We start from the raw sequence: 26,810 nt of genomic DNA, 5'->3' as shown, positions 1-26,810 counted from the left end.
AACTATGAGATATGTGTATTAAAAAATAAAATGGTCCAGTGAGGTAGAATATCTCTCTAAAATGACAAAGTGAACTAACACCACTGGAAAGAAGAACATGAAATCAATATACTAGACTGTTGCATGTTGCAGTTTTAAAGCAATAGTTCGACATTTTCGGATATACACTTATTTGCTCTCTTTCTCAGATGAGAAGACTGACACCATTCTCATATCTGTACAGCTAGCAGCCGATTAGCTTAGCTTAGCTCAATTGCTGGAAACAGGGGGAAACAGCTAGCTCGGCTCTGTACACGGGGTAAGCTAACTATAGGTACGTTCCAAATTGCATACTTTTTCTTTTTACTTCAGTACATACTGCAGCTGTCCTTTCAAAGTACGTACTGTTGCATGCAGTAACTTGAACTTTGACCCTCATGATCTTATCCGTCGCACTCGTAGCACAAAATTTGAAGTAAGAGATTTGGAACGCAGCCTATATTAATGTATTAATTAACGTTGTACACCTGAGTCGCAAAAATATGTAACGTTTGTAGACTACTAACACTTGAATGCGCTTTCATCTGTCTGTGCTCTCTGTAGTTTGTTTTATAGATATGGCATTTGACGTATCTTCCGCTGGGCAGAGGATTGTGGGCCAGAAAAGCATGCTGGCTTACTTATTGCAAAATGTGACTGGATGTAGTAGGACATCCTGGTATTCTTTCATACTAAATAGTATGGCAGTATGGGTATGGGAAATAGAGTTGTTCCAATACCAATACCAGTAGGCCTATCGGAAATGTGTCCGCAGATAATAATCATATCAAACAGCTGTTAAATAATAATAATGGTAATAATAATAACTATATATATTTTATTATTGCAGGAATTGGAAGGAAAAAATGGTGTCAGAACATCTCTAATTGGAATGCACAGAATATCTGCCTGACCATAGTGTGGCGCGGCTGCTTGTGCTATCTTCATATCTATCTCTGGTGGTATCGATCTTCTCATTTAACTCTCGCCAAATCAGCAAATGAGCGTATTTCCCAAAATATTGGTCTATTGCTTTAAAATAAGCTTTTAAATAAGACATTTTATCTTCATGTGAACACATTACTGTTGAATAGTCCAGCTTTACCCATAAGCCGTTGCCCCTGCGCTGGAGCTATATGACCATCAGTTGTCCCCAGCTGCTCTATGTATATCCTGGACCAGGTCCAGATAGAGAGGACAGCTAGTAGTCACAAAACAGAGGACGGTGCATAAGCAGAGGAGCGAGGATGGGTGGGGAGTCGGTGTGTAGCTGCTGGCTAAAAGGCTCTTCAGGCTCTATTTATATCAGATGATTGCTGTTCCTAAACTCACTGAAAAGCACAACTCTGCATACACAGCCATTTTGTTTGAAGGCCTTTTTTTTAATAGAATGGCCAACAAAAATGTGTGTGCAAGACTTTCTGTGTGTGTGTGTGTGTTCACAGAAGAGGGAGTGCATTGGAACGGATTTTAATGTGAAGGAGCAGCTTTTTTTGCATAAGAGCAGAGCAGCATGGAGACGCTGGTTTGATCACAAGCTATGCATTTTTTTGCATGTACGCTACATGTGTTTTATTGGGCACGAGCCTGCGGGAAACACAGGCAGAGGGGATAAAGGGGAATGAAGCTTATAAAGTGCAGGCTGCTTTAACATCCACTAGTTCTTCTCATTTATGCTTATCTGGCTGACGGGTGTGTAAATGGCTTTCTGTTGGAGAGGAGAGTTCCCCGGGGGAACCGTTCCACTCAGAGACAGTGACAGGCCGGTAATGCCGCCGCCACCACCACCACCCCCCCTCCTCCATCCACCCAACCACCCCTCGCCAAACCAGCCCAGACAAACATCTTGATTGTAATTGAATTTTTGGGACGGGTGCTGTGTGACGGAGGACAGATTGGGAGAGAGAGACGGAGAGAGAAGGGAGGAAACTGAGGATGAAGATGGAGGAAGATGGAGTGGTGGAAAGGTTAGAGCAGTGACAGAGGTTGAGATTGAACTGGAAGGAAGAGGAAATAGCATAGTGTTATATAGGAAAGTGGATGACAGAGGGGACAAGGACAGTGCAGAGAGGGAGCTGCTGGGGATTAGCTTTGTTCCTGCGCTGAATTCTTAAAGCTCATGATATGTATACTGTGACGCAAATGCATTGTTCAGATACCTATGTACCTGGAGAATTAATAAAGTATATTCGGTGGCGGTGGATGAGTGCTGAATCATCCCAAACTGGCATCAGAATACCTTTCAATTTTACTACGTAAACATAACTAATCATTGCGATACCCGAGGGGAGTTACAATAGTGTTAATGTTAAAGAGGACCAATTATGCTTTTGTGCATTTCCCCTTTCCTTTAATGATTTATAGATATTTTTTGTGCATGTAAAAGGTCTGCAAAGTTACGAAGCCCAAAGTCAATGCCAAAGTTACTCCACAAAAACACTGTTCCTGAATTTCCTGAAACACCTTGCTTGAAGTCCTGCCTTTTCTTCCGTAACGTGGTGATGTCACCAAGTAACACATTTGTATAACGATTAGTTTTGCACGCTTTCAAACAAAGCTAGTTAGAGTGGAGCTAGAGCAGAGTCCGAAGAGTTTGGTTCAGTTGACCAGGAGCTCAAACAGGGTGTTTAAGACAGAGGGTGAAAAGAGGTGCTGCAGTACAGCCAGTATGAGAAAAAGTAAAGTGTTTCTTTGAACATTAAAGTATGTAAACATGTTCTAGTAGCAACCCAAAATACGAAAAGTATGCACCTGAGAATAAGCATATTAGGTCCTCTTTAAGAACATGGCAGAAAAATAGCAAAGCTATTCATTTCTCTTTCAAAACTTTCTGCCATTGTTAATTTGTCATCTGTTCACAGTCTGCTGCTGACCTTACTTCACATCCCGATACACTGCCCTTGCCTTTCATGTGTTTAATTGCATCTTCCAGACGTGCATTGTTGTCTGAAGAGGCTCACAACCAACGCTTTGAAGGAACGTATAATGTGCCGAGCAGCAATGATCCAAATGTGTAGTGAAAAGCGAGTGTAAGGGCAATCCACTGCGTCTGCATTTCTTGGAGCACTTTGGATGTCGGTCACTGTCTTGCTCTACAGAACAGATAAGCGTCCAATTTATCAAATGTAACAATCCTCACTGAATCCCAGAGATGTGGTAGCTGATTATCAGACTAACTCCAGCCTAGTGTAGGACTGACGGTCAGTGCAGCGGTGAGTTTTCTTATCTTGTAAAAGGTTTTCTTTTTTCGCAACATTAACCAATAAAGGCCTTTTGATGTATTACTGCACGGCACACAAACCTGCTGAGCTGGATCAGACATAATCCTCACACATCTCGTCTTATCAGTTAGTTAGAAGACAGTTTAAACAATCGCCTAATGCCAATGTAAACCCATCCGCGTCAGTGTTAGACGGTCAGAGCAACTGACGTATTGTAAAGAGCAGTAAAATCCACTTAGGGTGGGTGGAAGTGGAGGGTGGAAGGGTCAAACCAACACAGGACTTTAAAGCAGCAATAGGCTGAATGTTTTTGGCATCATTTGGCAAAAATCCATAATAACCTTTCAGCATATCGTCATTCAAGTGTTCTGAGAGAAAACTAGACTTCTGCACCTCCTCATGGCTCTGATGCAGGCTTTAGAAAATCTAGCCGGTGACGGGAGACTTTGGCCAATCACAGGTCATTTCAGAGAGAGAGCGTTCCTATTGGCTGTTCATTCAACGGAGGCAACTGTCAATCACTCGCGAACTCCGATCAAACGGTCAAACTAGGCAGCGCTGATCAAATATGAATCAATATTCTGTTACTGTAATGCCTATTTCTCGCCTTACATGTTTTCAGAAAACATCTTGTAGTGTACTGATTAGCTGTAAAATGAGAAAGTTTGCTCCAGCTGGCTGGAGGTGTTTGGTATTTCCTCAACTGATCTCAACATGGCTGCCGGGTCACAAACTTTCTCATTTTGTTGCGCAAGTAAACCTAAAAACTATGTTAACCTACGTTGGAAATGTATTTAAAAAAGACACTATGCATGTAACGAGAAGAAACTGACACGCCGTCCCTGACACGTCCAAAACTGGCACGAGAGGGGTACCTAGGGCTCCATAGTTTGAAACGTATAGGGCCACTGACCAAGCGTCGGTATTTGACTAGTTGGGAGTGAGACTGTGTTAATGATGTACCGCCACTGCTTATTTTCCCCGAAGCTTAATAAGCCTGATATTATATTTCATGTATTATATTTCATTAAAAAAAAATCCTCATTCTGTCTTTTGGAGGTGCTCTTTATTTCACCTCCACTATAAACAAATCACACAAATCCCACAGTCGCTCTATGAGCTCTATCTATAATAATCAGTCAAGGCCCACAGTTTCACAGTGAGCATATGTAGGTGCAGTGGACAGGGGAATAAAATTAATCAATAAATAAAAGCTTTATACTCCTCGTAGAGCTTTTATGAGAACTGTTTTACTGAGTTTTTTATATTAGTGGTTGGCCTGGTGAAGATGTTTTGTACTGCTGCTGTCCTGTGCTGCTAACCGGACAGCCTGTCCTGAGGGCAGTGACACCATGATGAAGGTGAATTCCCAGTAAGAATGTGTTCACACCATGCACAATTGCAAAGAAGTCTCTAGTACGGTTTGTATGGGAAGAGGAGAGCATTGCTATTCGGTGTCTCCTGCTCAAAACCAGGTTTCTCTTCACGTCTGCTGAGCTGTTACTTGCAGCAGATGCCGTAAATTGCCGCTATGAGTGCCGACAAGTCAATCATGTCGACATCGACAGGAAGCAGATTTGTTTTCAGAGTAAAATTCACACTTTGGTTTGCAGCAAAGAAAGCAAACTGTCGGTGTGATCGCACCCGTAGAAGAGTGTGATCACAAACACATTGACAAGCTCAAAAGTCATATTTGAGGAAAGAGGGGAAAAAGAGAGCTGACAAATATGTTCACGTGCCTGTTCCTCGGTGTCATTGTTTGTTTGTTTGTTGTGCGCTTCACTCGCTGCACAAGTCTGTAATCGTATTTGTCTGTTTGGATCTTTTGGTTATTGTCTTTCTCTCGTGTCTAAAACTGTTTTTTTTCAGTCATATTTTGACAGACTGCTGTTGCAATCCAGATGTGAGATATAGGATTTGTAAAATGCCTTTTCAAACCACATTCTTATATTGTCTTATTCCCTCTGCCTCTGTTTGTCCCTCTATCACCTCACAGATTTTATTTAGTCAGCGGTGGAGTGCCCCTCATCATCTGCGGGGTCACGGCAGCCGTCAATATAGACAACTATGGCAGCGGGGAGCAAGCGCCGTAGTAAGTCCTACATTTGCTTTCTGCTCTCAAGGTTAAATTTCACACTCTGTTGATGCTTTTAAAACAAGGTTGCATGTGTGTATACTAGGGCTGTCAATCGATTAAAATAGATCATCGTGATTAATCGCATGATTGTCCATGGTTGATCGCAATTAATACATTTGCATAAAGCAAACATATTTGCCCACTCCCATGTTGATAACAGTATACATACTTGACAAATCTCCCTTTAAGGTATTTTGAACAGAAAAAAAATGTGTGATTAATTTGCGATCTATCACGATTAACTATGGACAATCATGGGATTAATCACACTTCAGTATTTTAATCGGTTGACAGCCCCAATATATTTATTATTGGAAATCCATTAACAATACAAAACAATGACAAATATAGTCCAGAAACCCTCACAGGTACTGCATTTAGCATCAAAACAATTCTCAAATCATAACATGGCAAACTGCAGCCCAACAGACAACAACAGCTGTCAGTGTGTCAGTGTGCTGACTTGACTATGACTTGCACCAAACTGCATGTGATTATCATAAAGTGGGCATGTCTGTAAAGGGGAGACTCGTGGGTACCCATAGAACCCATTTTCATACACAAATCTTGAGGTCAGAGGTCAAGGGACCCCTTCGAAAATGGCCATGCCAGTTTTATCCTCTCCAAAATTGTGCATATGTTTGGAGCGTTATTTAGCCTCCTTTGCGACAGGCTAGTATGACATGGTTGGTAACAATGGATTCCTTAGGTTTTCTAGTTTCATATGATTTCAGAATCTTCACTTTAACTTTAAAACTGAGTCCGCTACTACCTTCGAAATATCAAGTTGCGTTAATGTGTTAAGAAATTAGTGACGTTAAAAACAAATTTGCGTTAACACGTTATTATCGCGTTAACTTTGACAGCCCTAGTGTATACAAAACATGTGGTTATATTAATGCTGTGTGGTGTATTTCAATTCTAATATAAGAAAAAGTATTCAAATGTACTGGTGTTCATGTGTGTTGCAGCTGCTGGATGGCGTGGGAGCCCAGCCTGGGAGCCTTCTACGGCCCCGTGGCCTTCATCGTCCTGGTGACATGCATCTACTTCCTCTGTACCTTCATCCAGCTGCGGCGACACCCCGAAAAGAAGTACGAGCTCAAGCAGCTGACGGAGGAGCAGCAGAGGTTGGCCGCCGTCGACGTACCGACCCACTGCCACCAGGGAGCCGAGCCCGGAGCCCTGGCGGCCCCGCCCGGTGGGAGCCACTGCCCCGCAGGCTGCCCAGGCGTTCCCATCAACCCCGCGCTGCTGGCCAACGAGCACTCCTTCAAGGCTCAGTTACGAACGGCGGCCTTCACCCTTTTCCTGTTCCTGGCCACCTGGACTTTCGGGGCGTTGGCCGTGTCGCAGGGCCACTTCCTGGACATGATCTTCAGCTGCCTTTACGGTGCCTTCTCCGTCACTCTCGGCCTCTTCATCCTCATCCATCACTGTGCCAAGCGTGATGATGTCTGGCATTGCTGGTGTTCCTGTTGTCCCGGACGAAACGCCAACGCCTGCTCTGGCGCCCATGGGCCTGCTCAAGCGCGGCCCAAGGTCAACGTGAACGGAGACACCCCCGGGCACGGCCACGGTCACAGCCACTGCCACCATGACTCGCCATGTCAGGGTAAAGCACTGATGAGCTGCGGCCACAGCAGTTTAGCTCACTGTAAACACGCCGCCCTTCCGTCCTCGCAGAATCACGTGACGTGTCTGGCACCGGTGGCGCCGTGCTGCGCCGCAATGCATAGCCAGCAGCTGATGGAAGAGGAGCCCGCGGCTACACACGTGCTGCTACACGCCGACCCAGAGGGATACCGGCCGGGGATCCAGTTGCACCCCTGCCTAAAGAGCAGCACCAGGACTAAAAGCCGCCACTTCAGCCGTCGGGCCGGGGCCAGTGCTTGCACAGCAGCGGGGAGCGAGAGGGAGTACGCCTATCACATCCCCTCCAGCGTGGACGGAGGCAGCGTTCACAGCTCACACACTGACAGCCCCCACAGCACACACGAGCGCCACGCCCACATCTGTCCACATCTGGCCCACGAAGGCCACCATGATGGGCATCACACATGCCACGCCGCCGCCACTCACGAGGCCCTTGCGTGCCATAACCCCTGCCACAGGCATATCTGCTGTGCCAAGGCAGACCTTTTCCCTTCGCTGTGTCCGGCAGAGGCAGGCGACACGGGCGTCTTCCTGTGTGGCTGCGGCAAAGTGGCCGAGCAGGACCCGATGGCGACACATCACCATCTGGAGATGCACGCTCCGCGCAGACAATCCTACCCCCAGAACCCGCCCAATCAGAACGGGATTCTAAAGGGGGGCCTGCACGAAGGACTCCTGTACACGTCGGACAGCACGGGGAATATACGCACTGGACCGTGGAAGAATGAAACTACTGTGTAGTGTGGGGAAACAGGGGAGCCTCGTCCCGCCAAAAATAAACCCTCGCCTCCCTTTCTAGAATAAAAAAAAAATGAAATTGAACATTTTAAACATCACAATCAGCGTGGGATATTTTTATTTTGATGTCCTCATGTTTTTATGTGTGCTGTTTTACTGTACAGAAATCTGATATCATGTCAACGCTCCCTGACGAGCGTCCATACACAGAACAGAATCTCTTCCATCAAGAAGAATTTATGAAACGTCATATCACACCATCCGATGTAATTGAAGATATTTCCACTGTTCCATATTACTACAGATCTCTCTCTATATATATATACAAGAAAATGAATGGTTGTATGTATGAATATGTGTGTTAGTGCTCAAAGGCAACACGCTGCAAGATTTTTTTACACTTTGAACCCATCAAATAGTCTACGATGAGTGAACCTCCAGTACTTTAAAGAACTCTTGGCATCCATGTTTTAGACGACTAAACCAGCAATTTTAGACTTCATGGGTATTTTTGCCATTCAGTCAAGCAACTGTGAACATCTACTAGAGGTTTTCTAAATAACATACAAAGATGCTGTCGCTTGCCAGAGATGTGTGAATGCCAGAAAAATTCAAAGCATCAGAAAAAGAGAAGGGAAATTAAGCGTCCTCTTCCAGGTTGGTATTGATCGTGCTGTCTGTATGATGTCTTCACTGTTGTGTTTATTTATTTTTTTCTGGAGAGAAGTAAATAACAGCAGCTGAAACAGCGACAGCGTTTGTGAATAGAGAGTTGGTGTCCTTGAGTCATTGGATCCAGTGCGATTTTTATTAACACTGTGCCACATAGAGCCAGGTCCTCACAGCGAGTTCATTGCCAAACTAGCGTGCGGGTTTTTTTTTATTCTCTTCAGCTTAGCTAGCACATGCTATCAGCATCTGGTTCTTTGTAAAATCAAAAAAAGAGTGAATGTGATTATAGAAGAAACAACAAGCTGCTTTGGGAAACATGTCTGTGACAAATGTATAGGGCTGGGTATTGGTAAGCGATACCTTTCAGGTATCGACCGGAATAACGCAGTACCAAGTAATCTGACCTCCAATCCAACGATACCTGAATTTGATCCTTTTGGTGCCCAGATCTAGAAAAAAATAAAAATAAATTCCGAAAGCATTGGCCCACTACCGCAGCAGCTACAACCCACACAGCCAAGATTGCCTGCTGGAGCCGCTGGCTAACAGCCAGCTAAAACGTGATTTATGCTTGCCGCATCCGTGAGGCTCGCAAGTGTCCGCATTGTCAAAGTGACATCACACCATCATATACGGCCCTTCGGGTGGGTTCCGTGCGACAGGTTTCCGCCCGTCTGCACACATGCAAATTTTTCTAACTGGACGCGGATGTGCGGCAAAAATAGAGAACGTTGAGGAGCTTTGAAAATGTTTGTTTGACATGAGTTTGAGTATAAAAGATCCAAACGTTTCCTCGTCATGGTTACACGTCAGCTCATGTCCGTGTGGCCGTCCTTGTGGAAAGTATAACCGAAGCTTTACGGTGCTAACAGTGCTGACAACAGCAACAGTGCTGACAGAGCTAACCATGTTATTCTCGAGGGGAACGGTAGGGTGGAAGTTACGCTTCCGCGACAACGCGGTCCTGCCACCGTTGTTCGGGGGATGCCATTATCAGCTGTATAAGCGCTGTGCAGTTCAGTGGCGATTAGCTAGCCAGTGGGACACAGCTTCCATTCACAAGATGGGTATTGAATGAAGTTGGTATTGTACTGGTATTGTAATCTTTTAAACGATACCCAGCCCTATACCGATGTCCTATTATTTTCCCTCTTAATAAAAACTATTAAAACATTTTCGCCAACCTCACCCACTATTAGCTAAAGCCACAAAATGACACAGAAATTAGTGCAAATGCGGTCCCTTTATATTTATTTTTCATTTGTCTCATAAGAGCCCCAAAGCATGCATGCCTTGTTGTATGTGCTATATTTTAACAGTGTAAATGAATACCCATCCATGAACATATTATTTGCCTGGACTGCTGCAGCTTGCCATGTATGGTTTTTGTCTCTTGGATTAAGCCTAGTTCCCATCTGATACTGTATTATTTCCTTAAGACTAAGGGCGGGTTCACACCTAAAGGTCCGGTTCATGAATCGCCTGAACCACCAGAAATGAACCGCTCCAGAATTCACTTGATGGCGGTCCCAGACCTCCTCTTCAAGGCGGACCAGAGAGCGGTTGTTTGGTCCGCACCAGAGTTTGAGTCCAGCGTTCACACCAACCGAACCAAAGGGGGTAAACGATCCGGGGTTCGGTTCAACCGGACCAAACTAAGCTGGTGTGAACGCGCCCTAAGTTTGTCCTGGCAATCCTGTCCAGAGAATCACAATGCTCTTGGTTCTGCTTTGGTAGATATATTGTATCAGGAGAGACCAAGGTCGAAGTATGGATCGTTTTTGTTTTTGTTACCATGAAGGTCACATTCTGTTTGAAGAATTGCCACTCAAAAGAGAAGGCAAGAGGCGTTGTATTGATTTAGAGGCACTTGTTTTTTGTGAATGATGATATTGAGTATGAAACTCCAGACAAAACCACTCATACATTTCGTCAGAAAAGCCAAACTTAAAAAAAAATTGTACACCCAAGCAGCGCATATAATCTCACTGCAAAACCCTGCTCTCGCAAAACCACCTCGGCATGCACACCATCTCTTTATCCATCTTGTGCACTCTTGTCTGTGTATATAGAATCAGTTTCTGATGAATTATTTTATATGAGATTTAAGATATTTAAGAATAAAATAAGTCTATATGTAAAGAAAGTTGTATGGGGAAAAAAAAACCTGACCTCTCAATGTTAATACTCAGTATCTGAGTTTAAATGTCCTTTTTTGTTTTCTAATGCCTTTTTTTCTGTTGCAACTTTTAGTTGACTTCATAAAGTATGCAGACTCGCCATGTGTTGTGAGTTTATCCTGTCATATCAGAAATAGAAAATGCACTACCCATAATAACGTTTGGCCTGCCAGAGTAGAATTTGTCACTTACAGTATGTTTATTATAGTAAATGTTTGTTCAGACAGAAATATTTGAATTAAAAAAAAGTGACAGTATAAAAGAGAAATATTAATGTGATACTCCCTTTATTTGGATGGCAGGTTGAATAGTGAAAGGAGGCCCGAGTAGACATCAAAGATGATGCATGAACCTCATAGCTTTGCACAGGGCCACCAGTTATTTCCAGGGTCTGGGACAAAATGGGCCAAGCTTATGAGTTATAAAACAGTGGCCCATTATTGATCACACAATACAGGCTCCTTTGAGCCTCCGTAGATGCTGGCAGTCAGTGGCCCTGGCTTTATTGGAAAGGGATTTGTAACAGTATCACAACAAAACATTTTGAAATCAGCCTCTCCTGCTACATTAACCCGAGAGAACATTGGGCTAGGTTAATTGCTGTACAACATGTGTATTTGCTGGTGGTGTGTCTTAGGAGAAGCCTGAGCTTCTCGGTGTCGATGTGTTTGGTATCATGGGCCATCGTAGGCCAACTTCTCTGTTGTCATCAGTAGCAGATGTACTGCCCTAAACGAGCTTGCTGACTTAGTTTCGGCTCACCAGACGGCTGCTGGAATATTCACCTGTGGTACTGTGACAAAACCTGAAGCCAGTTTTCACTTTTTTCTACATTGACACAGATTCCAATAAATGTATTTTTTCACCATGCAACGGATGAGAGCATCTTTGGCTTGTGTGTCCGCCACGTGTGAGTGCGTTTAACTTATATGACGTTGAATGTGAGTGAAAGAAAAAGCCTGTTTTTTTTTTTTTGTTGTTGTCTCAGTTCTCGCTGTAATGTGTTTATTTCTTCTGACAGCGTGATGGAGATTGAGATGCCTTGCGGAGCCACCACAGGGGAGGAATTCAAATGATAGCAGGCTTGACTGCCGTTGTGTTTGGGTGTGTGTGTGTGTGTGTGTGTGTGTGTGTGTGTGTGTGTGTGTGTTGTGCATGCCCAGACCTTGTACACACATGCACAGGCGTCCACGTGTGCACACATCACCCAGGAAATGAGACAGTGTGTCTTCCGTGCATCACAAATCACACCCAGGTTTGACAGGCCATGAAACGCCTGAGCACATTTAATATGCAGCTGGATTTTTTTTTCTGTTCCAAGGCCACACGGCTCCCCCCCTCCCCCGCCCCCACCCTTCCTCCCGACCATCAGATTATTCGTCTGACTGAAAGCCATGTGAAATGTCAGACCCCATCTCTCCTTCTCTGTCTGTTATGAAGACGCAGACTGAACACGAGTACTGCAGGGCGTCCATTAAAGGTGAGTCATGGACGACTGAAGCAGCATCTTTCTTTATTTTGTGTGCTGCAGTGCCAAATGAGCTGCAGTGGTGGTTATATAGATAATAAGTAGAAGGCTGTGCAACACATTCTCACCCCAGCTCGTCTCTTGGTGCCTTCAAATGGGGTCGTGTTTACCGTGTTCACGAGAAGACGCCATATGAACGCCACCCTCTTGTTGTGGAAAGTTTCTGAAAGCTCTGAGTTCACAAGTTGTGACGTGTTTGTTGACGTTGTCAGAAATGGCGGAGGCCATGGAAGTTTTTTTGTGCATAATAAGTGAATATATTGTAATTTCAGTCATATATTGTTTTTCTTTGTAATTTTATAATATGTCTGAGGAAAATGTTGATATTACCAATAACCTAGTATTTTTCCTCTGTCATTATGCCTTTGCATTTCCTGCATTATGTTACCCACTTGCTAAATTGTTAGCCTCCATGGCTTCTAGACGCCGACGGTAACATTAATATTGCTGTTGCTTAGCAGCGGTGTTCTCACGACTTAACCACTTAAACAACAAGCATATTGTGTACACGACTTCTCATGTTGTAAAAATAGGGCTAACGAGTTTCATTTGAAGGCACCAATATACTGACACTTGGTCAGACCCCTGGGCGTCACTGTTTTCGGTCGCAGTAAACACATGCTTAATGTTGTGAAGTAAACAAAAACACTTACTTAGGTTCAGGCAATAAAACCACTATAGTTAGGTTTAGGAAAAAAACAACATGGTTGGGCTTAAAACTGCTACGTTTGTACAGTGAAAATGACACTGAACGTTGTGAACATTGTAGTTAATGGAAAGCTTGGTGCATCTCATACGGTATTTGACGCCCTGGGAATGAGAACGGGCTGGGCTATGATGGCTTTAATTACCAGGGGTGTCTTTGAACCAATAAGTGTGTTTTTTCCAGAAACGGCCATTGCTTTCAACTTAAAGGGATAGTTCGGGTGCTTTGAAGTGGGGTTGTATGAGGTACTTATCCATAGTAGGTGTATAGTACCAGCACAGGAGCAAAGCAATGTACTGCTGTGGACGGGGACGGCAGCAAAAGGTATTTTAGCCACCTAAAAGAAAGGCTCCCTTAAAAAAATCAATATCCGTTTAAGTGTGCGCTATATTTTGAATATTTTCACCACTTTATCTCGCCGTCACACAGCCCTTTCCTTCTCCTTCCCAACCGGGAACTGAACTGAAAGTGAAACGTATCTATGCTGCTTGTCGCTAGAACCACGCTTGTGGAACCAGCTCCCAGGAACAATTAGGGCCTCAGACTCACCTGCTGTTTTCAAATTTAATCTTAAAACTCACCTGTTCCTCTTAGCTTTCCCCTAGGGTTTTTTTTTTTAGGGTTTCTTGTGTAAATTGTCTTAACTTTGTATTGTGATTGTTTTACCCTTTGTGTGAAGCAGCTTGAGATTTTGCTGTATTTTAAAGTGTGCTTTATAAATTAAATTCATTTATTCTATGCTCTCTTCAAAGCCAGCAGGCTCAGATTACAAAAACAGTATGGATACGTTTCACTTTCAGTTCAGTTCGCCGTCGGAAAATATTCTAAATGTAACCTACACTTAAACAGATATTTATTTTTTTAGGTGGCTAAAATGCTTTTTTCTGCCATCCCCGCTCACCCTGCTTTGCTCCAGTGACGGTGCTCCCGTCTGTTTCTCCAAACTGGGAGCACACCGACCGCCATCTACTGTAACTAATACACCGACTATGGATAAGTACCTCATACAACCCCACTTCAAAAACACCCGAACTATCCTTTTAACCACAGAGAGTCCGTAAAGCCAAAAGGACGCTTCACCCATGTGGCTGTAAGACTGGAGGCCGCGGTAGGTTGGACCACGGCGGTTGGCGAAGGGAGGAATTGGCTCGGGATGGCATCTGTTTCATTAAAAATTAATCTGGTTTTAGTACCACAGATGTGTGTTTATGATACAATTAACTGTGTTTTAATTTCCTGTTGTGATAAATAGGTTTGTAAATAGAGAGCACGAGCAGAGAGAGAGAGAGAGGAGTGCCTGAAAATATGCATGTTTGCTCCCGAGGAGACAATGAGTTGCATGTGTTTTTTTCCTGTGGGCACGCATGAGTAATCAGATGTGGAATAACAAGCAGGGATTCATACATACAGCCTGATTTGATTTCACTGAGGCTTTCATATAATGACGTATAGGAGCTGTACATATGATCGGGGGCATGATTTTAGAGTCTCTTTGTAGGCCTATCTCTTGACACTTCTCGTGAGAAATGCTTTTGTCTTTCATTGACAGAGAGGAGAGAGGATTCTGCAAGTGTGCAGATCTACCCGACAACGAGTGCCACTCAAATGGATTATGGTCTTCTTTAATGTAGACACATGTATGCTTTGTCTTACTTAATCACAAATCATCTTCAATTTCTTATAGGCCGTGTTATCCTGTCTCTATATGCCTTCGGCTCTCTCTCTCTCTCTCTCTCTCTCTCGCTCTCGCTCTCGCTCTCTTTTTTACATTTCTTCCCTAATAACAAAGCCGCTCTCCTCCAGCTCCAGCCTTGGCAGACAAGACCGGTGATGGAAGGCTGTGATCGTCATGCTAATGCCGTCCTTGACTTAAATAACATGCTGGTAGACTCGCAGGGCGGGAGAGAGCGAGGCAGAGCTGCAGGGGGAGCGGTAGAGAGACAGACAGGGGGGATTTGGATGGATAGTTTGAGGCTTATGGGAAGAAAGAAACTGAAGGAGTGAGGTGGAGAGATCAAAGAGGAAGAGAAGACAGAAAGAGGTGGGCAAAACTTCTTATTAGATATCATCACTTGGGTTCTTGGAAGCTATGTTTCTAATGGGGGCTGTGTGTGTGGTTGGGATGTGTGTCTAAGGCTACTGCAGTGGTGGAGAGGAACTTATACATAGTCATGTCCTGTACTATACATTAGACACAGTTTACACATGAATATTCAACACGTTCTCATCACAACTCATCACATACAGACGCTTTGTCATGCCCTTGACGTCATTTTATTTTCAGAATCAAAACCACTGTAGTTACTCTTGACGTCACTTTATTTTCGGAATCAAAACCACTATAGTTACTCTTGACGTTACTTTATTTTCGGCATCAAAACCACAATAGTTACCCTTGACGTAATTTTATTTTCAGAATCAAAACCACTGTAGTTACTCTTGTCGTTACTTTATTTTCGGCATCAAAACCACAATAGTTACCCTTGACTTTACTTTATTTTTGGAATCAAAACCACTATAGTTACCCTTGACTTTACTTTATTTTTGGCATCAAAACCACTATAGTTACCCTTGACGTTACTTTATTTTTGGCATCAAAACCACCATGGTTTCCCTTGACGTTACTTTATTTTCGGCATCAAAACCACTATAGTTACCCTTGACTTTACTTTATTTTTGGCATCAAAACCACTATAGTTACCCTTGATGTCACTTTATTTTTGGCATTAAAACACTATAGTTACCCTTGACGTCACTTTTTTTTCGGCATCAACACCACTAGACGCTTACATTTTTTAAGCCTGTTTTACAAACTAGGGGCAATGAGTTTAAAAGATATGGACATTTACAGTACATGGCAGGGAAGATCTGATGACTAACACTCTTGCATTATGGGAAATGTAGGATTTTTCAAGTCCTTAAACTTTCCAGAATTACAATACTAACTCCCTGGACAATTTTTAGATACTCTTTTCTATGTTGTGCTACTTTATACTTCCACCTTACTACATCTCAGAGGTAAATATTGTGCTTTTTACACCACGATCTGACAGCTAGAGTTACTTTGCAGATCAGGATTTTACAAAATATGTGGCATGTCTAAAAGATGTATCGTTATCGTAACTACCCAACATTTTATGTGTCAAGTAGTTCAAGTTTAACTCCATTAAAATGCTGCGTGTACTTTAATGCATCTGATATAATTTATACAGTTATGTGACACTCTGCTCATATAATGAGTGTTTTTACTTTGATATTTAAATCTATTTCACTATCATGTTGAATGCCCTTTTATCTGTAATGGAGAATTTTTACACAGACTTTTTTTCACAGCAGACATTTTGGCATGTCACAGCAGGAAAGGCACATAAATTATACAATTATTATTAATCATTTGGCTGTTTCAGTTGTAAGGTCCTGCCTGGTATTGAGCTCGCTTACTGGGGCCCTTGAAGAGAGCCATCGTTAATGTCATTAATAACACCTGTAGAAGTGAACGTGTTTGCACATCCAGCCGACATGAAGCAACATTAGCATTCATTTGGAGTCGTGTTTCTGGCCACCCGATGAATGTAAGTCCAATATTCACTTTGAAAAAGCATCAGTATTTGATGCCGAGGGTCGTGATTAAGCATCAGTATTTGATGTCGAGGGTAGTGACATAACGTAGGTAGTGGACGCCAAGGGGAGTGACAAAGTGTCAGTATTTAACACCGAGGGTCGTGACAAAGCGCCGGTATTTGATGCCGAGGGTCGTGACAAAGCGTCAGTATTTGATGCCGAGGGTCGTGACATAGCGTCGGTAGTTGACGGTGAGGGTCGTGACAAAGCATCGGTATTTGATGCCGAGGGTTGTGACATAGTGTCGGTAGTTGATGCCGAGGGGAGTGACATAGCGCCGGTAGTTGATGCCGAGGGGAGTGATATAGTGTCAGTATTTGACGCCGAGGGTCGTGATAAAGCATCGGTATTTGATGCCGAGGGTTGTGACATAGTGTCGGTAGTTGATGCCGGGGGGAGTGACATAGCGCCGGTAGTTGATGTCGAGGGGAGTGATATAGTGTCAGTATTTGACGCCGAGGGTCGTGATAAAGCATCGGTATTTGATGCCGAGGGTTGTGACATAGTGTCGGTAGTTGACGCTGAGGGTCGTGACATAGTGTCAGTATTTGACGCTGAGGGTCGTGACATAGCGTCGGTAGTTGACGCCGAGGGGAGTGACAAAGCATCGGTATTTGATGCCGAGGGTTGTGACATAGTTTCGGTATTTGACGCTGAGGGTCGTGACAAAGCGTCGGTATTTGATGCCCTGGTAATAAGACCGGGCTGATTTTTAGCTGGTTGAAAACTGCTGCCTGCTGTGGGTAGAAACAACAAGACTGTCACTTTCAAAATCGTTAATATAAGAAATGTTGATTAGTGCAAGTGTACGTAAAGATCTGAACACCACTCCATACGGTAGCATTAATGCTGATGCAGTCATAGTGATTACATAATTGATGACGCCTACGAAGCATGTTGCTCCGTCATCCTATTATCACTTGGAAGTCACAGCCTGCTTTTCCTTACACACACTTGCCCTGTAGTTGTTTGCCTGGCGGGCAGAGTATAGGGTGCATGCTAATGCAGTACACACGGGCTCCAGACATGGCAAAACAAAAACAGCTCTATCGGTTTCTTTGGTTGTCATAACTGTGTTTCGCCTCAGTATATATCCCTTGGCAGAGGTTGCCTTCCAGCCAATTGCTATCTCTCAGCTTCCCTCAAGAAGACCTCTGAAGACTTACATCGCCTGTCAAAGCACATGAAAGCAATGAACAAAAACCCCAACCTATTTTACCAAGCTCAACCCCATTCTGCTATTTCACAGTGGCTTACTGTCAACACAGCCACACCTGATTTTCAGTCTATGATGTGACAATGCGAGCTAGCTTCTCATTCTGGGAAAAAAAAAGACTTTGACGTCTCCGTGAGTGACACGTCTGAATATTTCCTTTAACTTGTTTTCTTGTCACAGCCATGGGCCCCTGCTGCGCTGCTCAAATTTCTCAATGCATCAAATCCTTTGTGAGTATTGTGATGCATGCCAGAGACTAAGTCAGTCAGGTAAGTGTGAATATTACTGCGCTGTCTAACTCAAAGCTGTGTGCTGGGTTCGGTGGGAGCCAATCTGTGTTGTTGCATGTGTGTGTGCGACGGCCCTGTGTCTCCCCTCCCTCCCCTGCAGCCCCCTCGCTGTTATTTATAGCTTCCTCAAATGGTGACGCAACGTGGTTACAACTGGAAGGGAGCAAAGAATCGTGATGGTTTTAATGCAACAATCCAGTGGATTAGGGTGGCCTAAGAGGCTGCCGCTGCGGTCTGTAACATCAAGGCGCGAACATGACAGCCAAGCAGGCAGGGCTGAAGAAGCCGGCCAGTTCCCACCCCTCCTCCTCCTCCTCCTCCTCCTCCCTCCTCTTCCTCCCTCCTTCAGAAGAGCAAGAATAAGACAGCTGGGGATGGCATGGAGGGCAAAAGACCAGGGAGGAGAACTGAGAGGATGGAGAGGGAGGAGTGAAGCTACAATAGCTGTTTGTTATGGGTGTGTTAAATGCTACACGGCTGCCAATAACTATATCCAGAAGATGAAGGTTTATCCTCTAGAACAAAGAGTCATTTGACAAAGTTTGTAAAGGCGACTGCAGTGATTTTTGTTATCTGGTGTCTCATAAAAACGGGGTTGCTGCTTGAAATCAAACATGACACTACAATACTTCACTTACACTTTTCTAAATGTAGGTGTTTTGGCAAGTCTGGCAATTTTAGACTCTTTCAGGATCACCGGCGATCCTGGCCGACAATATTGTGTTTCAGAGGTAGTAGTGGGCTCAGTCTTTGAGCTAGATGGAAGATATTGGTATCATATGAGACTAGAAAACCTAAGGACTCCAATTGTGTCACCTCGTGTTAGCTTTTCGGGAAGGAGGCTAAACGCTCCAAAATTAGGCTACATTTTGGCGAGGGATAATTGGCATGGTGATTTTCAAAGGGGTCCCTTAACCTCTCACCTCAAGACATAAAGACATTTTCATAACTCGATGCAGAAAATGCAGAAATTGGTGCATAAAAATTCCCCAGGATGCAGGAAATTAAGTGTTTGACACTCAAAATTTCCTCGGGGGATGACCCCCAGACCCTCGCTTAATATGTGTCCCCCGCCCCAATGTTGAAATGAAACCTATGCACTTGACTGTACACATGTCACATTCTCATTAGAGGCTGAGCCCCCCTGGGGGAGCCTGCAGAGACTTTACTTTCTAGAAGTAAAAAATTGCATGTAATTGTTATAGAGTGCTGCAGGAATGAGTCCTAAAGCCTGGAAATGAGTTAGCATTTTAGCACTTCTGGTTCCCTCGTCTGGAAGTCAATTGTTTTTTAGTTAGATGCCTGAAATAAGATCTGTGGTTAACACAAGCTTAAGAGAATTTAACTTTTTCTTCTTTAACATAAACTACATCAGTAAATATCCCACTCGTGAATTTTGAATATTTTACGTGTCTTAAAAAAGGCGGTTGCTAACAAGTGGCTAAATGAGACTACTAAACGTCATCATGGCGAACACTAGTCAGCCTTTAGCTGAGTGGTGGTGACGTGAAGTCATGCGACCGTGGTGTAGTTCATTTATAGCCTAACGTTAGCTTTTTTCTGGTGATTGCATTCACGCTTCAAAAATCATAAAAGGGGTGTTCATTCGTGAAGATTATCTTGCTGAACAAAACGTGTAAGTATTACAAACGTGTGTTTGCCACAGGGGTTATTTTTTGCAATAATCCAAAACCCAATGTAAAAATCCCATTGTGTTTTTGTGGAGGGAACCAGGGCGATGCTAACTTCCTGGTTGGCCTACAAAAATACGACATCCCCGCACCACTCTATAGAGGTATCTACTTTTAGACTAAAAAAAGACTTATTTTAGTTTTCGTTAATTAAATAAAGATTTCAAGATTTTGTGATGAGTTCCCAAAGCCATGTAAAGGCAGTGAAAGGTTATCAAACAAGTCAAAAATGTAACTGAATACATGAATGAATAATATGTAAGGGATAATGTACAGCGAGCCGGTCATTGTTGTGAAATAAACCTCAACAGAGCAGATGGGTCTTGCGTCGCCCTGAACGGGTTTATCTTGCAACAATGACCCGCTAGCTGTACATTATCCCGCTTATTACACGGCCACTTACTTAAGAAGTCTGTAATTTGACACAAAAACAGACATCAGAACTGTGTCTATAGACACAGTCTGTTATAGAGAAATAACAGAGTATTTAACAAAGCCGTGTAATAATGTTGGTTAAATAATTCAAACGTATTGTTAAAAGAAATATTAAGCTTTATTCTTTCCCTTTAACCTCCCATCAGTTGGTAAAAAAGTGAAAGAGTTTTTTTTTTTCTTTAACTTCTAATCAGTTGATAATAAAATAAATAATAATTATAAAAATAAATAAAAATTAAATTTATTTGACTCATTTATTTATTACTAGCCTCTATCATTAGTTTTCATTTTTATTTATTTATTTCTTGTCTTAGCATACATTTAATCTTTTTCTATTCCCTATTTTCCCCAAGCAACATTTCCAATTTTCCTCCCCACATTTCCAATTTCCCTTATGCTTTTATGATAATGAGGTGGGCGTGTCCATCCAGGGCAAGGGGTTGGATAGTGTGTAACATTAGTGGCGATGGCACCCAGCTTTCATCATTCAACCACACCAGACAATGCAGGCAATGTTAATTATAGCCAGTGTAAAACCTTTTATTGCCTTTTGTCTGTTGAACACTGAAGGGTTTAAGGCACCAGCCATGAACTGCAACGTCCAGCCGGGGCCTTTGTTGCTCGCCATTCCCCATCTCTCTCTCCTCTTATTCACTCTGCTGTTACTGTCTAATACAGGAATAAAATGCCAGAAAAATTAAATTAAAAAAATACTTTATAGTCTTAATTTTCTGTGAGTGGTCCTCAGCATTTCTCAAGTCCTGGCTACGACCCTGGGTACAATCTTTCATTTCAGACTCTATATTCCCTCATCAAGCATTCATGGTGGCGACTCTATGCTCCAGAAAGTCAATCTGTCATCACTTTCATTTGTTTTCATGAGCTCTGGGAATCTCACATTGCAAATGTGCTCTGGACTCTTAAAGGCTTCGAGCATGCAGTCAAATGTGCAAATGTGCAAATGCGAGATGGATTCAGAGAGCTCCTCTGGGTCCTCCTCTCTCAGTGTGACAGAAATCAAGTCCTCGCTTAAATAAATGCTTGTGAGTAGAGAAGAGCTACCGCCGTTCAGCCACGATATAAAATCAGACAGTGATGTTAATGCATTATATAACGTAGCTGGTAGTGACTTCAGCTGTCAACAAGGCAAACACATTAAAACATCTCACTGCCACTCTCAGAGTCCTGCTCCGCTCTGCGCTCTATACAGGAATGACATCTAGTGGTTGGAAGTGGTACCTCGAGGTGTTAAAGGGCTTTATTTACAGCATGTGTGAGTTTGAGACAGAGGTCAACAGGCAGGTTAATGCATAGCCGGGTTCCTCTTTGTGGCTGGAGAAGGATTTTCTACACAGAGACAGAAAGAGAAACTCATCGTAAACCAGATGAGAGATGATCCCTGCTACTGCCAGACAGAAAGAACAAAACAAAGATTATGCAAATGATTGAGGTCAAAACATGAGTCAATTTGATAGTTCCACATTGTACAGGAGTGTAATTGCAAGACTGATCTGCTAGGCACAAAATATTGTCTTGGCCAAGCGTAGCAAGAAACACCGGGGCATCTGTAAATCACGTCCTGCTTGTAACCAGACGGGCCTACTTAATAGATTTTTATTAAGTGAAAGATTAGCAAGCCGAAGTAATTAAGTGTTCAGACGGAGGTGAAAAATGGAGGGCCCCGCTGAACTCAACCCCGCAGCCAAATGCAAATGAATGCAGAGATCTACTCTAACTCCTTTCCTTTCTCTCTTATTATCATGTGGCAAGTCCATGGGCTGAGTTCATAAATGTTTGTCCTGCTGTAACATATCAAGTCTTACTGCAGCTATTTAACCGGCGAGATTATGCCACTACATTATTTTGTCTGCGAGGCCTGATGAATATGCATTTTATTCCCTCCCAGATGTTTATCACCCGCACACAAGCACAGACACACAGAGGCACAACACCAGTCCACACCCGGACAATGTTCACATAAAAACTACATGTCAGAATTAATGCATTCAGCAATACACTTTACCGGAGATACATTTTTCATTACATTTATTGCAATGTATTGCAATACTATCATTATGGCGGATATAGGCCTACCTAATTTGCTCTTTAACAAGTTCAGTGGTGGACTGTAGTTAAGTAGAATTATGAGGTACTTGTACTTTACTTAAGTATTTACATTTTATGTTACTTTATAGTTTTACTCCACTCCATTTTGAAAGCAAATATTGTACTTTACTCCACTTCATTTATTTGACAGTGCAGATATTAATAAATAATTAAAAAAATAAATCAACTAATACACAGGTTAAATTACCCAGCAGTATATAAAGTACTTGAACTTTTACCACCTTTACCAGCTGCAACATTAAAGTGATGAACACATGCATAATTATAATTCAATAATAGCCTATAATATTACGCCGACATGAGCCATGCTGCATAATGAATACTTTTAGTTTTGATACTTTAAGTATATTTTGATGCTAATACTTTTGTACTTTTACTTAAGTAACACTATGAATGCAGGACAAGTTTGTCATAATTACGTAATATTTTTTTGTTTATGATGAAAATAGTGTAATTATAGTTGTAATACTGAATACTCTGAAACTAACTTTAACATCATATCTGTTGAAATGACAAAAAGATCAGTATGAGAACATAGAAACACAACAGTAGGCTTAATAATACAAACATGATGAACCGCAGAAAAGTAAAGTACATTTTTAAAAGAAATAAAGAACGCAAAGTAAAGCAAATTAAATACATAATAGGATATAATTAAAGAAATTACAGTACTTAATTCTTAAACGCATACTTTAAATTAAAAGTTTGACACTTCCTACCCCCCGCCTTGTCAACCGGAAGTAGGCTATAATGTTGGCATTAACAATACCTTAACTTGAGTCCTGTATATTTTAGCCTATATTTCTTTACATTGGCAAACTGGGACCATTAAAAGTATGCCGAATCAGCTATTAACAGTTTCTCTTTGAAATGTACCCATGGATGTTCAGACAACTATCACTGAATCACTGAAGCTATGTCTTTTCACCTCAAGCAGTAGTTTTGCCTCTAAAGTGACTGATTTGTTGTTACTTTTCTAACTAATTTGTGTTTTTTAAGAGCCAATAATGAAATGGGCCGACCAGGCTATGTTTAAAGATTTCAATAAGTTCTGAAAATGACAGTTTTGGCATGAAAAGGTGATTGGAAATAATGTGAGAATACATTCACACCACACAGCTGTTTTAATCTGTAGCTCAAACTGTGTAACAAGTCTCTAAAGACCAGATGTGTGTTTGGCAAAACACTCAATCATTTAAGGGTTTAAACTAAATAGAATCATTGTGATCTGATCTAAAAGGTGTATTTTAAGATTCAGCTTTAAACTGTGGACAGATTGTGCTGCCCTCAGCTCCACCTCAGCATCTCCTCCACAGGTCTCAGTCCTGTCCATGGGAATATAGGCTATAGCTTTAAACTTCATGTAGTAGACTAACTACAGCAATCAAGGCTGTTTCCATTTATTTTCTTTGCCAGGGTTTGATTATGTAATCCCCCAGATATTACTGTAGGTCTACCCACAGAGAGCTTGTCACGCTAGATGAAATTGGAAGAGTTGCCTTGCAGCAAGTGTTTTACTCTGTATGTGTGTGTGTATGTGTGTGTGCTGTTCACAAGGTTTATATAGCCCACTCTCTGGCCAAAGGGGCCAAACAGGTTTCCTTTTTTTGAACAAGGTCCTGGGAAAACAGATGTCACATTGCTTTTGTCAGATACGTCTCTCTTTTGTGGACGTCTCTAAACCCTGAACACACAGTATTTTCAAGGAGAGGAGATGAGAGTAAAGGTGAGAGTAGGACAGACAGACCTTAGGGAGTGTTAAAGGAACTTGTGGTAAAGCTACAACTTGAAGACACTGCTCACTACATCAAGTCCTGCCAGGACAACTATGATGTACAACGTGCTTCAAATGTTGATCTGTGTTACTGCTCTAAAGCTGTACAGGGAGGAAATGGAGGAGCAAACTGAAAAAATAGTTATATGATGTACTGTTAGCATCCTTTATCTACCAAGGGAAGAACTATGCATGATTGCTTCTTCCTGACAATACTGACTCATACTCAATACATATTTACATTAGGGCTGTCAGTCGATTAAAATATTTAATCAAATGATTGTCCATAGTTAATTGCGATTAATAACCTGTATGTGATTATCATAAAGTGGGCATTTCTGTAAAGGGGAGACTCGTGGGTACCCATAGAACCCATTTTCATTCACATATCTTGAGGTCAGAGGTCAAGAGACCCCTTTGAAAATGGCCATGACAGTTTTTCTTTGCCATAATGTAGCGTAAGTTTTGAGCGTTATTTAGCCTCCTTCACGACAAGCTAGTATGACATGGTTGATACTAATGGTTTCCTTAGGTTTTCTAGGTACCAGTAACTTCACTATAGCTTTAAAACTGAGCCCGCTACAATATAAAAATCTCAAGTTACGATAATGCATTAAAGAAATGAATTGCGTTAAAACTAATTTGCGTTAACACATAAGTATCGCGTTGACTTTGACAGCCCTAATTTTCATATTTTCTAACTTGGAAGCTTCCCAGAATAACACCAATCCTCTTCAGTTCACCCAAATTCAATAAAAAACTAAATGTGAATATCAGGTGTTGAGTGTATGAAGTCGGGTGTCATTAAACCGATGCAGAAGAAGAGGGTGCAACAAGTAGACGAAATTAGAAAAGTGCCAGTCAAACCTCAAAGGAAGCTTACAGTCTACTCCTTCGTCTCCACAGATCTGACGTTTTCGTATCTTCAGTTTAACAAGATCCAAAACTATCTACATGGCTGGATACGTCACTAGAAGTAAGTGAGATCATGTTTGTAACTTGGGTGAACTGATATTTAAAATGCATAGTTGTTTGGCACACCAGCAAACATTACAAAAGCACGTTGACCTCACTCATTTACCCAGCAGGTGAGGTCAGTGCAGCTCTTTAACCTTCTTTGATTTAGCTGCTACTGGTATACATGTGAAAATATGATGTAAAAGACTATGGGGGGATTCAACATTTGCATATTCCTGACATAAAACCAATACAACATGCTACGGAATGATGTACCTCGGCATCCCAAAGCCTCTCTGGCTGCTTTGCTAAGTCAGATATTCTCCCAGGAGCTTCCCCGCTGAGACTCAACCCTGAGCTACACTTTTAAAGCATCATACTGGAGCTGTCGACTCTAGGAACTTCTTTTTTTTTCTGGGGCACATCTGCCAGTATTCACCATTCCCAAAGGGTTGACAACCAACCATACGCTTGACCGTCCAGCTTCGTCATGGTTCTGCTCCGCAACAATGCTGTCCAGACTGCATAGGTCAGCCAACCCGGGATACACACAGGATCCCAATTATGGGACCTCTTATTTCCTTTTGTGTGTGTTTTTCTGTCTGTAAATATGTTATTTTCTCTTGTGCATTGTGTTTTATATGAATATTTAAAGGGGGAATAACACTTTAACTTGCCTAGTAAGCAAGGCAACTTTTAAAAAATGTTTATTCTGCTCCTCTATTCTGCATGGAACTGGATACTTATTGTCATTAATATTTAAAAAACTAGGTTTTAGTATGTACCTGACATACAAAATCCATTAAGGTCTTGTCCCATAAAAAACTTTACTATGTAGTCACTTTTAATATGGCTCAGTGGCGGCACATTTATCTGTTTTCTGGAAACACCAGGCCAATCGTTAGTCGGCTATGATCCATGTATTTCATGATTTGGCCAGATTTTGTAGCAGCCGACAGGTTCTGAATCAGCTCCAGTTAGCAGCTCTTATGCCAGCTTTGGGCCAGTTTTGGCAGCTGGAATTGGATCAATGTATCCATGGCTAAGTCCTGGGAGGTATTTTATTACAATCAAACATAAATCCAGTAACAAGGCCACTGTTGATCCAAGTTATTTTGGCTTCCTAGATGAGGTTTCTGCTGCATTATGTCTCTCTTACATCAACCGCAGATAACTTTCAAAACTCTTGAATCAACTAGTTTGTAGTAAATGCCAGAGGTGGGACCAAGCCATTGTATTGCAAGTCACAAGTAAGTCTCAAGTCTTTGCACTCAAGTCCTGAGTCAAGTCCTAAACTTATAGTTTCGAGTTCTAAACAAGTCATAATGCGCTCTTCACCAAATGTAACTTGAGGCTTCAGAAATGGCAATCCACAAACCAATGGGTGACATCACGGTGACTACGTCCTCTTTACAGCCAATTGTTTTAACCCAGAAAGTGAATGGACCATTTGTCATTCAGTGTTTACTTACTGATTCAGAATGAGTGAATGTTAATATTAGAAAAAATTAAAGAGTATGTTTGTGTCTAATATATGAGAATAGACAAAACTGAGCAGTCATAATATGATCATATAACTTCAGATGTCAAGCTCATCCCTGCCAAGTGCTTCCTCACATCAATGATTCAGCAGCAGCGAGGAGCTGTGCAGTATTTGCCACATTAGGAGCCTAATCCTTTTGAAGATGAAACACCTACTGAATGCATCTCTCAGTTGGCTACTGTACAATGCCAACAAGGATCAAATAGACTGCCTTGTTCTCAAGTAATAAGTCATTGAGGGGATATGCCAGAATGCCTATGATCACATTAATTGCCTGACTGCTGAAGTAAAAGTATTTCC

General features: G+C 42.2%; 2 protein-coding genes across 6 annotated transcripts in view; both read left to right on the top strand.

Moving 5' to 3' along the window:
* adgra1b (adhesion G protein-coupled receptor A1b) overlaps positions 1–11,495 on the top strand; it is a 189,522-nt gene extending 178,027 nt beyond the window's left edge. For all 4 annotated transcript variants that reach the window (XM_074646867.1, XM_074646866.1, XM_074646868.1 and 1 more), the window contains 2 exons: positions 5,236–5,331; positions 6,348–11,495. In XM_074646867.1, coding sequence (XP_074502968.1) covers positions 5,236–5,331; positions 6,348–7,773 — 1,522 coding nt within the window. In that variant the 3' untranslated portion in view covers positions 7,774–11,495. The remainder of the gene's footprint in view (positions 1–5,235; positions 5,332–6,347) is intronic.
* LOC141774305 (gamma-aminobutyric acid receptor subunit pi) overlaps positions 1–19,240 on the top strand; it is a 297,207-nt gene extending 277,967 nt beyond the window's left edge. For both annotated transcript variants that reach the window (XM_074646871.1, XM_074646870.1), the window contains one exon: positions 19,226–19,240. The gene's annotated coding sequence lies outside the window, so the exon portion shown is untranslated. The remainder of the gene's footprint in view (positions 1–19,225) is intronic.
* The last annotated feature ends 7,570 nt before the right edge of the window (positions 19,241–26,810 follow it).

Source organism: Sebastes fasciatus, chromosome 9 (genome assembly GCF_043250625.1).
Source record: "Sebastes fasciatus isolate fSebFas1 chromosome 9, fSebFas1.pri, whole genome shotgun sequence".
Lineage (NCBI taxonomy): Eukaryota > Metazoa > Chordata > Actinopteri > Perciformes > Sebastidae > Sebastes > Sebastes fasciatus.
The sequence above is the reverse complement of the archived record's forward strand: the minus strand, read 5'-3'. Positions and strand labels throughout refer to the sequence as shown.